Source organism: Osmia lignaria, chromosome 7 (assembly GCF_051020975.1).
Source record: "Osmia lignaria lignaria isolate PbOS001 chromosome 7, iyOsmLign1, whole genome shotgun sequence".
NCBI lineage: Eukaryota > Metazoa > Arthropoda > Insecta > Hymenoptera > Megachilidae > Osmia > Osmia lignaria.
In genome coordinates, this window is record NC_135038.1 from 3,064,898 (window position 1) to 3,080,259 (window position 15,362).

General features: G+C 35.6%; 2 protein-coding genes and 1 long non-coding RNA gene across 7 annotated transcripts; 2 read left to right on the forward strand and 1 right to left on the reverse strand.

Moving 5' to 3' along the window:
• Positions 1-4,255: 4,255 nt before the first annotated feature.
• LOC117610630 (uncharacterized) lies at positions 4,256-7,220 on the reverse strand. 4 transcript variants are annotated; one of them, XM_034338252.2, is made up of 3 exons: positions 7,035-7,220; positions 5,048-5,611; positions 4,256-4,683 (listed from the first exon to the last, which is right to left on the reverse strand). In XM_034338252.2, the coding sequence occupies exons 2-3, from the start codon at positions 5,605-5,607 to the stop codon at positions 4,428-4,430; spliced, it is 816 nt and encodes a 271-aa protein (XP_034194143.2). In that variant the 5' UTR covers positions 5,608-5,611; positions 7,035-7,220; the 3' UTR covers positions 4,256-4,427. The 4 variants fall into 4 exon arrangements, with proteins under 4 accessions (XP_034194143.2, XP_034194140.2, XP_076545152.1 ...); XM_034338249.2 differs by having other exon boundaries at positions 5,048-5,695; XM_076689037.1 differs by having other exon boundaries at positions 5,048-5,695; positions 7,087-7,210.
• Positions 7,221-8,093: 873 nt separating this feature from the next.
• Positions 8,094-11,551, forward strand: LOC117610631 (uncharacterized). The gene is made up of 3 exons (XR_004582981.2): positions 8,094-9,369; positions 9,460-9,672; positions 9,817-11,551. It is a non-coding gene; the product is annotated as an uncharacterized LOC117610631 (long non-coding RNA).
• A 526-nt stretch (positions 11,552-12,077) lies between these two features.
• On the forward strand, positions 12,078-15,005 carry LOC117610629 (Succinyl-coenzyme A synthetase beta subunit, GDP-forming). 2 transcript variants are annotated; one of them, XM_034338247.2, is made up of 6 exons: positions 12,134-12,591; positions 13,276-13,375; positions 13,443-14,038; positions 14,137-14,271; positions 14,489-14,617; positions 14,695-15,005. In XM_034338247.2, exons 1-6 carry the CDS (start codon positions 12,393-12,395, stop codon positions 14,805-14,807), a joined length of 1,272 nt encoding a protein of 423 aa, XP_034194138.1. In that variant the 5' UTR covers positions 12,134-12,392; the 3' UTR covers positions 14,808-15,005. The 2 variants fall into 2 exon arrangements, with proteins under 2 accessions (XP_034194139.1, XP_034194138.1); XM_034338248.2 differs by lacking the exon at positions 14,489-14,617 and having other exon boundaries at positions 12,078-12,591.
• The last annotated feature ends 357 nt before the right edge of the window (positions 15,006-15,362 follow it).

The window sequence follows — 15,362 nt, forward strand, 5'->3', positions numbered from 1 at the left end:
CATACACTAAACTACTAGCCGTGTCTGAACCAGCCTTTACTCTACGTCAGGCCTGTCCAAGTTGGGGAATTCCACTCCTGGAACACATGTTCCGGTTCCCCTTCCAACGCTGCCCCTTCAAGTAAGATGGGACGGTTTCGACTACTGTCTCCCCGTCTTTCCTAGCGGCGGTACTGTCTCTTCGGAGAGACGGTAGTCGGAACAGTCTCATAGTCCCATCTTATGTACTTGAAGGAGCGAGCAGCGTTGGAAGGGGAAAGCACCCTACTTGGACAGGCCTGCTCTACGTAATGTAGACAGCTCAACTTCTTATTGTAGATCGGATCTTCACCCCCTGTGGCTCGGGGGGCTTAGAATACGGCCACGGTATCCCACACTAACACACACACACACACACACCGACCACGATAACAGTATGGAGAGATAAGTTTACAGAAGTAACAGTATGGAAAAGAAAAGAAGGAGAAATTTAAAAAATGCCCGGGGTTTGGGGTTGGCAGTGCTGCCAACCCATCCCCAATGCGCGTGGACGATAGTGTTCGTTGGGCAACATGGGGACAGATAAGTCCCCAAAAAGCGCCGGCCCCTGTAGGGGCGAAATTAGTGATAGTGATAGTTATTGTAGATCGGGCCTAAGGCAGGCCGTACACTGGTGTGAGTCGTGAGTTGCATCGAACTTGTCGCGGCGTGTGACACTAACACACGTGAGAGCCGAATGACGTGGTGCACGCTGAGGGGGACTGCCTATGTTAATAAATATATAGAATACATACTAGTGAATCGACATTTTCGTCGGTAAGTGACATAGCGACCTATGAGGTCGAATGTGAAATGGACTTGGACTGTCGCGAAAAATGATAAAGATGCGAAAAATCGATTTTTACGTCTTTTTGCTCTCTTATACGTCAAAGTATGTTCTTTACAATGAGAATAATCGGAATGTTATATTATAATTATCAATTATATAGAAGTGACTTGTTCTAGGAAAAAATATAAAATAAAGCAATATATGATTTCAATTCGTATTATAAAACTAGCTGGCACGATAGCCGTTGTCCTGTCCAAATTTCAATAAATTTGTTTGTGATCGTCTTGTGAATTTGTGAAAAGCTATTGGAAATGTGTAAACAAAGTAAAAATGAAAAAAAATGTATTTCTGAATGATCATTGTATCTATTAACGATTGTGTCCCATAGAAAAAAGCATTTTCATTTTTTCCCGAATTTTCCATTTTTCCAGGCAACTTTTCCAATTTTTCTTTCCCTAACAACCTTATTCGGACTATTACGAACATTAAAAAAAAAAATTAGCCAAATCGGTCCAGCCGTTCTCAAGTGATGCGCATACCAACGAACAGCATTTAATTTTTATCTATACATATACATATACCGCAGTTCACCAGAGTCCATAACTGCGAAAAGACCAGTTTTCGTTCTTCACTCATCTCTAGTGCGCATCTTCGCCCTGATTGGCGATATTCCCAAACGAAGTGGAAAGCGATTAAGGCGATGCTAGCGTCGAAAACTTTACCGACAGTCCCTAGAAAAATCCCTAGACGCGAGTTTTCAAATTACGTCCTCATTTCTAAACAGAATGTAAAAAAATTTGTGAGGCGTGTTCAGGAGGTTCTAAAGAATATTTGTCTGGTCCTTATATTATCCAAATCGTCAAAAACTTATAAAATATTGAAATTACTGTCTGTCAACGGTCAAGAAAATGGCGGAACGGACTCACCTGCATTGATTTATTCATAATATAAACATTTCTGCCAATAGTTTGTCCAAATAGGGACCAGACTGATATTCTTTGGGTCGGATAGAATAAAACGAGCACCTAAGGGATGATGTACAAGTCTCCAGGTATGTTCCGCGCGGTCGTGATCAAGTGCCTCGGCACTACGTCGGTATGATGGGATTCGTTGAGTAGAAGTTGCATCGGATAATGAATAAAAAAAAGAAAAGAATAATTGTATCGAATTATTGATTACTCATGAACAACAAATCCTATTACACCGACGTGGTGCCGATGCACTTGATCACGACCGCGCGGAACATACCCAACACTCTCGTGGTTCGGCCCGCGCTAACGGCGCGCTCTGATTGGACAGTGTTTTTCGTTAATAACTCGAAACCTTAACCAACATTTTGGCAAAGGAAAAAGTTGTTTAGAATGACCCCACCAATCATCCCTCTTCCGTTCCTACCCCAGTTCTGGGACACCCTGTATAACGATTAAACAATGTTTCCGACATATTAAATTAATTACTTTACAATAGCAATATGTTATCCCTTGCTGCTGTACAAATTAAATAGCTACTATCATTTTTTGATTAAGACGTGAACTGTAAAAGGAAAGGTCATGCGATTGAAGAAATAGTTCAATTGCAAAATACGATGATTTACAGCACATGCAAATTAGATTCTAAAATGCAAAAAAGAAAGAAGGAAATATGCCTTTAAACATAATTATTTAGCGTTATAAATACTTCAAGTATAAATGAAAATTTAGTTTTGTAATTGGGAATTCTTAGATGGAAGACATGCCGGTACAACCATTAGTTTGTTAATTATATATTTGTTCTATGAATTATGATTATATATCTTCCAGGAAGAAAAAATTTAAATATGTGAATATTTGAATGTGCATCAAACTACTACACTTTCAAATTGAATGTACATCAAGCCACACTATTACATACATTTCATGGGATTTTATCTGTGAACTTTCACGAACTTTGTACCTGAACTTAGTACCACAGTGTGTACCAGTTTTCAATAAACAGTTTGTTGTTAACGAAATAATTTTTTATTTTGTCATATATTCAAGCTCAGACACAGCCTACTCTAGTAAGTAAGTAAGTACTGTGCGTTGCAGCTAAGTTGCCGAGCACCCACAAACTGAACCGACAGCGGGGCAAGGGGACTGTGTGTTCGCTCCACCTAATCCCCTCCAGGGGCCCGTAACTTGAGAAGTGAGCGGCCAGATTGCATAGGCGTAAAATTGCCATATTCGCGGAAGATGTATTTAATTATATAAACATGCGATTTTTTCGAGATATTAATGGATTTTTTATAATACTCGTTCTTGACAACAGTTGTTATTATGCAAAATTTATGGAAATTACATTATGGAAAGTGTAAAAACTCTCCTGTATTCTTAATAATGTAAACCCCGAATCTACGTCTACGTCAATGCGTTTGAATCGTCGCTCTCAATCGCTTCATCTCATTCTGTTTCAATGTCTGTCCTTAGCGACGTTCGTCACGCGATAGATTTGTGGATGTAAGAGCCTCAGCCAATAAACATAATACGTGTAACTGGAGGCAGGTCAACGAATTTGATTGGACAGCAACTTAGCTGCAACGAACAGTACTGTCCACCGATCACAAGAAGTCCCATGAGAATAACGCAGTCTGCTTGGCCGCGCCCCACCTCAGCTCACACGTGACGTCGGCCGTGACGTATGATTGGTCGACGCGGTTAGATCTACTAATCAGGCTCGTGTAAAACTAGGAAGTCAGTCGATGTGTGTGTAGTATCTCCTCTTGCCCCTTTGCCGTCTCGCGAGACTTCTTGTCATCGGTGGACAGTACTTACTTAAGTACTAGCCGTGCTGAAGATAAAAATGGCAATACTGCGAGGGTCTAGATCACTAGCGTCATCTAATAGTGTATAGTAAAACTAATGAAAATTGCATTTTGTGGATTATTTTGCACTAGATGACGCGGGTGGTACCTTTTTCAAAACGCGCAGCAATGACTATCTGTAGTCACTGCGCGCAGTGACATACAAATTCAAGAATCAGAAATTCATCTTTTATGAGGATAAACATAAGTGAAAGTCATATTTCTACAGTAATCACTTTATTTCTTCAATAATGCAATGTACAGTAACCTCGTCGTTGAAGTACCGTTTTAAACAGTTATGATATAACCGAGACTTGCAAACGCGACAATGAATGAAAAAGCTATAATAATATAGGAAACAATACCCTGATATTGCCAGTACAAATACGATTATAATGACAAGCTCAAAATGATAAATAAAAATAATACAGGTTACTTTCATCGATCGAGTATAATTTTTACAAGCGTGAACAAGATTCGAGTACAATATAGAGTTGAATAATTATTAATCTGGAATGGCTTCGATATCACCTATACATTAAATTGTACCGATATAATTATAGACTATAATGAGTCTTTACTAGCGTTCAATATTATGTGCTAAATGCAATATATTTCAAGTTATAAAACAATACTTTTGAACGACCGAAATATATTAATAATTTACTTGCAACACACCTAATACAGCATAGAATATTGGCGACGAAAATCGATGCAATACAAAAAATTCAAACGCAAATTATTGTTAAGCTTGATACAATATAATCAGGCCTACAAATTAACGAAATATGGATCTAGGACTTATTTCAACGATGTAGGAGAAGATTTTGCTTTAGCCGCGTTGAGAGAAGTCATGAGTTTATGTTCTTCTTGGACAAGAGCGTCGTGTATCACACTCTGATATGATCGAGTAATTCGTTCCTTGTCATGGACAGCGAGATCCTGCCATTCTTTCTCCAAAATGTTCATCAACTTCTCCCTCTGCAGTCGCGCATCTTCGATCACGAATCTTTCATCTTCGTGCACCCATTTCTTCCACAGTATTTTGGCACCCTCGCTAAAAGGAACACAAATGGACAAAGAATTTAATTAACAAAAAAATAGAATTTCTTTCTCACCACTCGAATTTTTAGACACACAATTATAAATGTCCATCCTATTTGTGATCTATCGAGAGACGAATGTAGAGCGTGTAGGGTGACGAATGTCTTGGCAAACATTTGCAAAGCGCTGAACGCGTGTAAAAGTGTAGTACATATACCGAGAGAAGCGAATGACTCATGATTTTTAGCTGCATCATCGACAAAGTTCAACTAATTCGAGAAGCAAGATGTACCATTCGTCGTTTTAGACATTGCCCACGGCCATTTGTCGAATTCGCAACAGAATGACAATAATAAGGGTCGAAAATTAAAACCAACCTGTACATCTCTGAATCCGTACAAGCATCCTCGCGTTCAGCAAGTTCGTTCTCTCTTCTATCAATGTTCATCAGTCCTAGTTTCTTCGTCTCCTCGTCCAAAACAAGATTATCAACGCTGTACAGCTTTTTCTCGCGAAGCAATTCCAATCTGTTTCTCATATCCCTCAGTCTAAGCGCCACATCCCAACATTGTTTCTTGCAAGCATGCGATTCTTTCATAGTTAGATCCTCAATTTTGTTCGTCAACTCCTTATGAGTCAAATACAGAAACATTTGCTTGGAGAGATTCTTGTCGGTAGGATCCATTCTTAGCCAAGGCATGCTTTTCTCCATTTCGAACTGCCGATTGTCCGTTGTTTTCACATCTTCCACGACATGATCCTCTTTGGAGCTGTATTTGTCTTGTTGGTCCCGTTCTTGATGCGAATCTTCAATTGGAGTCTCCGTTTGATCCTCCATGCTTTGATTTAGCTCAGTGTTCTCGTTGTCTTGAAACCTTCTATGAGGACTCTCCTTCTGGTGAGCGAGGTCCTTGGTATTGATTTCACGATCGCCCATCCTGCTGCAGGAACGATTCTTGATCACTCGGACTTCTTAAGGACTTAATTAAACGTTCTCTGTATCGTTCTTGCGAAAAAGAGTCTCGCTGTTGAGTGACAAATACATTTCAAAATTATTGAAAGAGGAGAAAAAGAAAAGTGTTTCTTTGCAGATGTAAGAAAAGTTTATATAAAATTATAGTCAAACTTCGTTTTAGGGGACCAAAAATTAACGGTTTCAAAATATGTAGTCTTGTAGTTTTTGACCTGAAACATTCGAAAATGCAAGTTAAAAGTCCAGGAAACCAATGGTTTAAAAAATACAATTGTGTAAACATGTATGTACATACAGTCCCATCGAAGTTGTCGCAGTGAAGTTGGCTACAAATTCACTAACACATTCACGCCGCGTCGTCGGCACCTTGCCCATCGGCTCACCGACGCGGCGTGAATGTGTTAGTGCGCCAACTTCACTGCGACAACTTCGATGGAACTCATCGTCAATTGCATTGAACTTGTCGCAGTGAAGTTGGCTACAAATTCACTAACGCATTCACGCCGCGTCGGTGAGTGAATGCGTGGCTAACTTCACTGCGACAAGTTCAATGCAACTCACGTCAGTGTACGTATTTAGTGATGTTTGATAGGTTAGTACAACGCCATATTGTTTCTACGCATTCTCTGATTGGTTCGTTAAAATGACTGTAACTTCCACTTATCTTATTTAAAAACATACTGCTCCTTGATTGTCGCGATCAAGGAATCCATAAGATGTAGTTGGTTAATTTTACAAAACCTCCGTCACAAAAATTCACATAGGCGATCGGCAAAGTCTTCGTCGTGGAAGCGATTCCAATCTTTTGCCGGTCGCCAGTTAGCTTCGATTTTTTGCGTGTGGGTTCCATCTTGAGCTATAATTAAAGGTTATACAAAACATTTATTTAATATCAGATTAAGGAAACTTTGATATCGCCTGGCCAAGCCAAGAGGAAATAGCCAACATATTTATTTACCAACAAATTCGACGCTGTGATTAACCATCTTATAGATGTATCCTTCAGCAGCGAGAACCATGTAACTTTTAAATGAGCCGGTATGAACAGATTTCGAATTTATGTGCGAACCAATCAGAAGATGGGTAGAAGCAATATGGCGTCGTACTAACTTGTCAAAGTACGCTAAATACACTTTTTTCACACAATTGTATTTTTTAAACCACTGGTTTCCTGGACTTTAAACTTGCATTTTCAAATGTTTCAGGTCAAAACTTTAAGATTTGATATTTTTTATTCAAAAATTTTTGATCCCCTAAGACGAAGTGCAGCCAAAATTATTAATATGCTTTTTTTGCTATCCTTGCAAAGTTATTTTTTAATAAAAACCAATAATTAGACAATGACAATTTCCGGTAGGTTATTACGAAACGAAAAATCAACTCTAACTTACATGCTTAATACTGAAATTAATCGATGAGCAGGGTTTTCTGGATTTTACAAACTTTATTCTTTTTCAACGACGATATTTTATTTAAAATACACAACATAAATAATTATATATTTGTCACAAATTTCGGAAAAAGCGACGCAGAAAAGATACACTAGAATGGCGTCGAAAGAAATCTCTAGCATTGATCCTTACATGCATTAGCGTCACACTGTCCACCGATCACAAGAAGTTCTATGAGAATAGCGCAATCTGATTGATCGCGCCCCACCTCAGCTTGCACCTACTTTTCGGTCGTGACGTATAACTAGCGAAGTAGGGATGGGCGATATTCGAAAAAAATATCGATGTTAAAACAATCGATTAATTAAAAAATCGATAATTGATCATTGATGCTTTTACAAAATATCGAATTCTTTTTTAATAGGGCTGCTTTTGGAAACATCACCCTGAGCACATTTCCTAGAACGTGGCCTAGAAAATGCGTATACAGGTAAACAAAAAATATTACACTACCTTTCTTATTTAAGTTTTACTAAAAAATATATTTAAATCAGTTAACTTCGAAGAATATTAATGAATTTCCTCCAAGTAGTAATAATATTTTGCGGGTTCTTGACCTGTAAGTGCAACAGGGTTGACTTCGTGACTAGAAAAAAAGTTTTTATTAAATCTATAGGAAATGGGATATTCTAAGATAGATATGCATAAGCAGCATAAACTTCAAAATCTCATGCATATATACATTATAAAAAGTAATTGTACCTGCAATAGCAAAACAGATGCAAAAGGATTGAGATGATAAAGAAAATTATACACGGAGTATTTGGATAAGATAATTTTTTAAATCTAAGATCACAGAATAAGAATGAAGAACAATTAATAAGAGTTACAAGAGTATAATAACACAAATGCGTATGGCGTTCTTATTTAGTCGCGTTCCGAAATTCACTGCTAGTGCTGGAATCTAGTTGCGTATTATAGATTTTCAGTGCTGGCAGTGAATTTCGGAACACGACTTATACCCAATGACCATACATTTCTCGAAAATTATAGGCTTATTGAATAGTGTGCGTCGCGTTATCATGCTATTCAGTTTTCTCACAGAAATACAAAATATCGATGTTATGTAAAAAAGTATCGATAATCGATTAATTGATTTACAGAAACATCGACAAAAATAATCGATTATTAGTAAAAAAACTATCGATATTTAATTAATCGAAACATATTACCCATCGCTATAGCGAAGTGATCGCATCTACTAATTAGGCTCGTGTAAAATTAGTGGGTCAGTCGATGTGTATGTACGTAGTATCCCGTCTTGCTCCTGTGCCGTCTCGCGAGACTTCTTGTCATCGGTGGACAGTACTTACGTGATACAGAAGTTATTTCTACAATTAGATATTACCGTTATTCTAACTATTACAATTATTATAATTTTATTCTTTGAATACTCATTAAAATGCAAGAATGAATAGATACAATTTGATTCTTCAGTTAATTTGTTATATATCAGGTTTCTTGCAACTGTTGCCCCAGTCCACGCTTATACGATGTTGCATATTTTATCTTCCTACAATATAAGAAAAAAATAAAAATATAGTTTAGTAATTGTTATAATACAGTATCACGTGTTAAGCTTGTTAAAAACTTATCTTATTTTACGTAATTATTTTTAGTAGTGTATTTGTGAGATTTTTCTGATTAAAACAAGTTCAAACATGACATAATTTGAATTACAGTTAGGTTTTAAATAAATAAGTAAAAATAATGGTGTCCTTTCTTTCCTGGTTCTTTGCTTTTTTTAACTTTGTTCCTATGGCGCCCCGACGCCTGGGCCTCTTTCCTGCGATGGCCGCAAAGTGTCGCGCGTGTAACTTCCATCCTTTCTCGTAAGTGCTCTATCACAGACCTTGTTGATATATATATAAGGTCTGTGAACATACAATCCAGGCCCGTCTGGGCTAGGGACCGTTCACACCATCAGCCCCACTGACGAGTTTCTGTCGAGACGGGAGGGAGACACCATTATATATAATTTCGTCTCACGATGAGTCCGAAATGAAGCAGAATTTTATCTCATTGATAAAGAATGAATAAATGCGAAAAATTCCCCGAAATGGGTTAAATTATAAATCGAAACTATATTGACGGCCTCGAATTTTGGACGAATATGCCGTCGTCGGATTGGCACGTTATGTGCAAAATATTCCACTGAAGACCGTCATTTGTGTATCCCACGATGATTATATTGGGATTAGTGCCACCTACAAGGTGGTACAATATACGGACAAGAATGCGAAAAATTAAGCCGGTGAACGAAAAAAGCACGTTGGTGAGGGGGTTGCTGCCATTGGTGTTTAAAATCCAAGAATGGTGATGTCGGCTTATTTATATTGATACTCTACCATATCTCCGTTCTTAGGAGCTTCACCAGATGGACTTATAGACGAAGGAGGGGCATTGTGGAAACCAAATGTCCCAAAACGGCGGAGAATTTATTGCCGGAGGAGGCAACCAGAAGTGTTGCAGTTATTCGCCGTATATTTGCAGATGCACAAGGAAAAACACATTAAACAAACAACCATTAATATTTTTATTACTTACTACCAGCTACAAGGACAATCACATGTCATAGGTAGAAAATATTGCTTATTTTGTGTTTGGACCCGAAAAGGGTTAAAGTACATTAGAGTTGATAGAAATGATAATTTTTGGCAAAACAATATGGAGCCAAAGTTAATTCAGTTTTATTTATTCTATATGTTACCGGAATTAATAGATAGCCGGTACAATAGGGGAATGCCCATTCAGGAGGCTCAATTTATAACAGAGGAGAGAGCAAGTTTAGAAAAGCGCAAAAGGTCTCCCGCAGAAAGTAGCACGAATACTGCTACTGTCCGGCACTGTAAAGTGCAGTACCACTGACTCTGTTAGTGGTTCTCAGTTGCATGAAATAGCAATTGTACTCGCGGATTATACGATCCATGTAAGTTACGCGACGCCATACTATCTTTCTTTGTTTTGTTTAAAAAATTTGTTACAGATTTTAGAAGGAAGGATTCCCGAGAAGAGGTTTTTTGGAGTGAAGCGAGCGTAGAACTCAAAAACTAGATTATGCCCAGATGCGTCTACAACAGTAGCTACTGAATTTCCATGACTGCTTTTTTTTCTTATAAAACATTAATTATTGTATTTCAGATAAAAAATATAGGTAAATGTTCGGAAGTGTCACTCCTGTCAGAATCGAGCTGATTTTTTTTTGTGTGGTTTTTTACAGTTAACAAACATCATATTTAATATTATTATGGCAGCGCATCAACAAAAACAATGTCAATAAATATTTTTTTAAAGTTTTTTTTTTTATCCCCCACGAGTTGAACAGTAACATTTAATTCGTTTTGCTGACTGGGGGGCTCAGCTCCCCAGACCCCCCTAAATACTACACTAACTAATACCGATACCCATTTTTAATATAAGGAACTGATAAACACAATATACAAAGTAACATATTTATCGGTATTAGTTAGTGTAGTTATTAGGGAGGCCTGGAGGGCACGGCCCCCCCAATCAGCAAAACGAATTTAATATATTACTGTTCAACTCGTGGGGGATGTTTTGTTTTTTGTTAACATCTGGAATTGCCGTGTTAATACCCCAAAATTCGGACGACGTGATTACCACAGGGCTGGTTATATTGCTGACTTTCTATTTCGTCGAGTTTTCACCGTGCACAGTGAACGCGTACATGGCATTTTCGATGTTATTCAGCAATTTTATAATGAAGAATTGTCAAAATAGTTTGTATGTCTATTGTATTTTAAAAGAACAGAATATTTCTTTTAGAAATCTTGAAAAAAAGTTCGAAAGATCGACGAATAAAAATCTTTGAAAAAATATTTATTGACATTGTTTTTGTTGATGCGCTGCCATAATAATATTAAATATGATATTTTTTTAACTGTAAGAAACCACACAAAAAAAAATCAGCTCGATTCTGACAAGAGTGACACTTCCGAACATTTACCAAAAAATAATCTATCGGGTAGCCTCGGTAGATATGCGTAACAGCATTTTCCTCTTCTCGAAAAAAATTAAATAATTATATATATATACATATATTCAAGAAAGCGTTACCAGGACAAATGGAGTGCAAATATGCTGCCTGATCACGTATAATCAGCAAGTATAATCTTACATAATTAATATTACGTTATCTATACATAAATTACTTTCTTCAAGGAAGAAGAGGAAGAAAAGAAAGAGGGAATGAAAAAGGAAGTGGACAGAAGAAACAGGAGAAAGACGAGAAAAGGGCTTGTGTCTTGGGTCCATTCATGATGGTGTGACGGCATTTCCTTTGAGTCCACTAGCGAGAGGATCACCCTATATGTATATACATGTATATTATACAGAGAATTCATATACATATACAGGGTGTTCCAAAATTAGGGGAAAACCTGTGGAGGGATGATTGCTGAGGTTATTCTAAACAACTTTTTCGGTTGAGGTATAGAAAACGGGGTACACCCAGATCGAGCTATTTTGTTACCATAGATAGTCCTTGGGGTGGGGATTCCAACGGCGGTCATCCCACCCCTTAAATCCCACCCGCCGCCCCCGCAGAGGTCAAAAACTGAAATTGTCCGAAAAGGGGTTTCTGTATCGATCTCAGTGAGTACATTAAAAAAAATGAAAAAAAAGATGAAAAAAACCCTAACCCTAATCTAACCTTCTTTTAAAATTTAAAAGAAAATTATTTTTTTTATGTGCTCACTAAGATCGGTGCAGAAACCACTTTTCGGACAATTTCAGTTTTTGACCTCTGTGGGGGCGGCGGGTGGGAGTTAAGGGGTGGGATGACCACCGTTGGAATCCCCACCCCAAGGCCTATCTATGGTATAAAAAACAGCTCGATCTGGGTGTACCCCGTTTTCTATATCTCAACCACTTTTTCCTTTGCCAAAATCAGACTCCGATTGGCCAGAGTTTTTCGTTAATAATTCGAAAACAAAGCCTTAACCAACATTTTGGGAAAGGAAAAAGTTGTTTAGAATCACCTCAGCAATCATCCCTCCACGGGTCTTCCCCTAATTTTGGGACACCCTGTATAATACATTAATTATTTTCTTATCTATGTATATTATGTACATATATAAATAGTAACATATCACGTTATCCCATAAGCAGTGATAAGTAATGCGAGTATAACGGCAACTTGGCAATAAAACAATAAAATATTGAGAGATAAACCATGTTTTGCATTAATGGCGATTACTGTGTATTGTGAATAATTTTGGACATTTAGTAAAAGAGTAATTTGTATTGTTTTGTGAAGTCGTAAATTTAAGGTTAAACATGTTGCGAAGTGTAAGCCGAAAATTGTACTTCATTCACGTGTTAAACAAGAGTTCAACATGTAGTATAAAACAAAAGAGAAATTTGAGTTTACTTGAATATCAGGGCAAGGAACTTCTTAGAAATTGCGGAGTTTCTGTGCAAAATTTTGGTATCGTGGATGATATGAGTAAAGTAAATCCTACTTTAGACCAATTACGTTAGTATTTCGTTTAATATTTAATGTATTTAATGTGTGTAATCTTTTCAGTGAAATTTATGTATAATTATTTTATTATTCTGCTTTATTGTACATACACAGTTGTAATATATTAATAAACATCTGACTATGAGTTTTGTAATTATTATTTTGGTAATTTTATTGTTATCCTATACATTTCCTTTAACTCTTATAATTTATTATTTTTTTCTGAAATAAATGTTTTCTTTATCATTTTTTATATAAATTTATAGTTAAATCCACAGAATATAATTTTATGTTTCTAAATACATGCAAATAGTTTTTTTCTATACTGATCAAAATTTATTATTTAACATATTGTATTATAAAAACAATAAAATTAAAAAAGTAATAGTTAATCTTACTTTTTAATTTATGAAATATAAAATATTTTTGTAATTAAAGAAGTACAGGATAGTATTAATAAATATAAATATTTATAATATTAAAATGATCTTATAATTACATTATTTCTTAAATAAATTTTAGAATTTCTACAACAGGTAAATTTTTTTATTGTAAGAAAAACTGTTCAGAGTTATAGCATGTCCTATAAGAATTTATGTCTCATTTTTAACTATTTTGTATACTAGAGTAAATAATGTATATTGAATTATTTTAATCATATTTAATTATGATGTCTAATTTAATCTTTCTTTATAGATGCAGATGAATATGTTGTAAAAGCTCAAGTATTAGCTGGTGGTCGTGGAAAAGGATGGTTTGAGCATGGTTTTAAAGGAGGTGTACATGTTACAAAAGAGTAAGTAAAAGTACATAGTATAAACTGCAATATAAGAACATGTGACTTATTACATATTTCTTACTAGCCGTAATGCCGTTAAAGAAATTGTGAAAAATATGTTAGGTCATTGCCTTATCACAAAGCAAACTTCAAAAGATGGCATATTAGTGCAGAAAGTTATGATAGCAGAATCTGTAAATATTGCCCGTGAAACATACATTTGTATACTTTTGGATAGACAGCACAATGGTCCTGTATTAATTGCTTCACCAGAAGGTGGTATGGATATTGAAGCCGTTGCTGACAAAACTCCAGAATTAATTAAAACAATACCACTAGATATATATTATGGTATTGATGATGATATTGCTAAAGAAGTTAGCATATTTCTTGGTTTTACGGATCCTACTATGCAAGAGAAAGCAGCAAATCAATTAAAAAATTTGTGGAAACTATTTGTAGATATTGATGCTTTACAAGTTGAAATTAATCCATTGGTTGAAACTACAGATAAACAAGTTATAGCAGTAGATGCGAAAATAACATTCGATCATAATGCTCAATTTCGGCAACAGGATTTGTTTGCTTTAGAAAGTTACGATATGAAAGATCCTAGAGAAGCTGCTGCATCACAATCTAATCTAAATTATATTGCTATGGATGGCAATATAGGATGTTTAGGTAGGTTTTATTATTTTAATATCATAGTAGTTAAAATAGGTAATATATTGTAATCAGTTTGAATTTACTTAAAATTTGAATCTGTGTGTTACGTTTAGTTAATGGTGCTGGCTTAGCAATGGCTACCATGGATATAATTAAACTACATGGTGGATCACCAGCCAATTTTTTAGATGTGGGTGGAAGTGTTAAAGAAGATCAAGTTTACCAGGCATTTAAAATTCTGAGCGAAGGTATGTATTGTAATAAGTATCCAAATAAGTAGTTACATTAGATTCATTATTGAAATTGAGAACTAAGTTTATCTTGATGCTTTTTGATTTAGTAATATTAGTATTAGTATTATTTACATATTGCACTAGAAAGCCTTACAAATGTATGAATTGGATTCGTAATTTTGGGTAAGTTTTATCTAAAAGTAATTCTGAATGTCTTATTTGATGTCTTTAGATCCAAAAGTAAAATCGATTCTTGTAAATGTGTTTGGGGGTATTGTAAATTGTGCTACAATAGCAAAAGGGATTATTGCGGCAGCTCGTAACTTAGAACTTAAAGTTCCGCTTGTTGTTAGATTAGAAGGTAATTATTTTTTTTATCTAGGTATTTAGTTATTTAGTATAATGGTTACTTTCCTTTTCTTTTCTTTTTTTAATTAGGTACTAATGTAGCAGAAGCAAAAAAGCTTCTTGCAGAAAGTGGTTTATCAATTCTTACAGCAAATGATTTAGATGAAGCTGCTAGAAAAGCAGTTTCTTCAGTAAAATCATAAACAGCAACTGTACTCTGTACTAAGTTCTTCCACAAGTAACATTTCATAAATGGCAGTGAATATTATAAAATCTGAACAATTGTATAATTTTTATATAATGCCAAGATATGAAAAGCTGAGTATCTGACTTTTTGTTTTCTTTTTCAAGTAATATCGGTCACCTAATGTAGGTAATTAAAAATATTTTCTATTTCTTTATTACAAAATTTGTTTTATTTCACTTTCACCTAATAAGTGTTACCAAATAGATATTATAGTAAAGATTTGATGATAGCAAAATGCTCTGGACCAAACTTTCGCTTACATGGTACAGTTCCTACATTGTTACAAGTTTGCCAACAGTTTCTAGTTGAGTTCGACTTGAGCTTTAAGTCCTTCGCTTTCATTTACAGATCTTTTTTACTTTCATTAAATCTTTACTGTAATTAGCTAAAATTATATACCTACAATTTATACATTTTAAATGATTAACTTTGATACTTTTATACTTTGTATACTTAAAAGGGTAAAGTAATAAAGACAATGTGGTTTTGTAAATCTGTAAGTAAAATAACT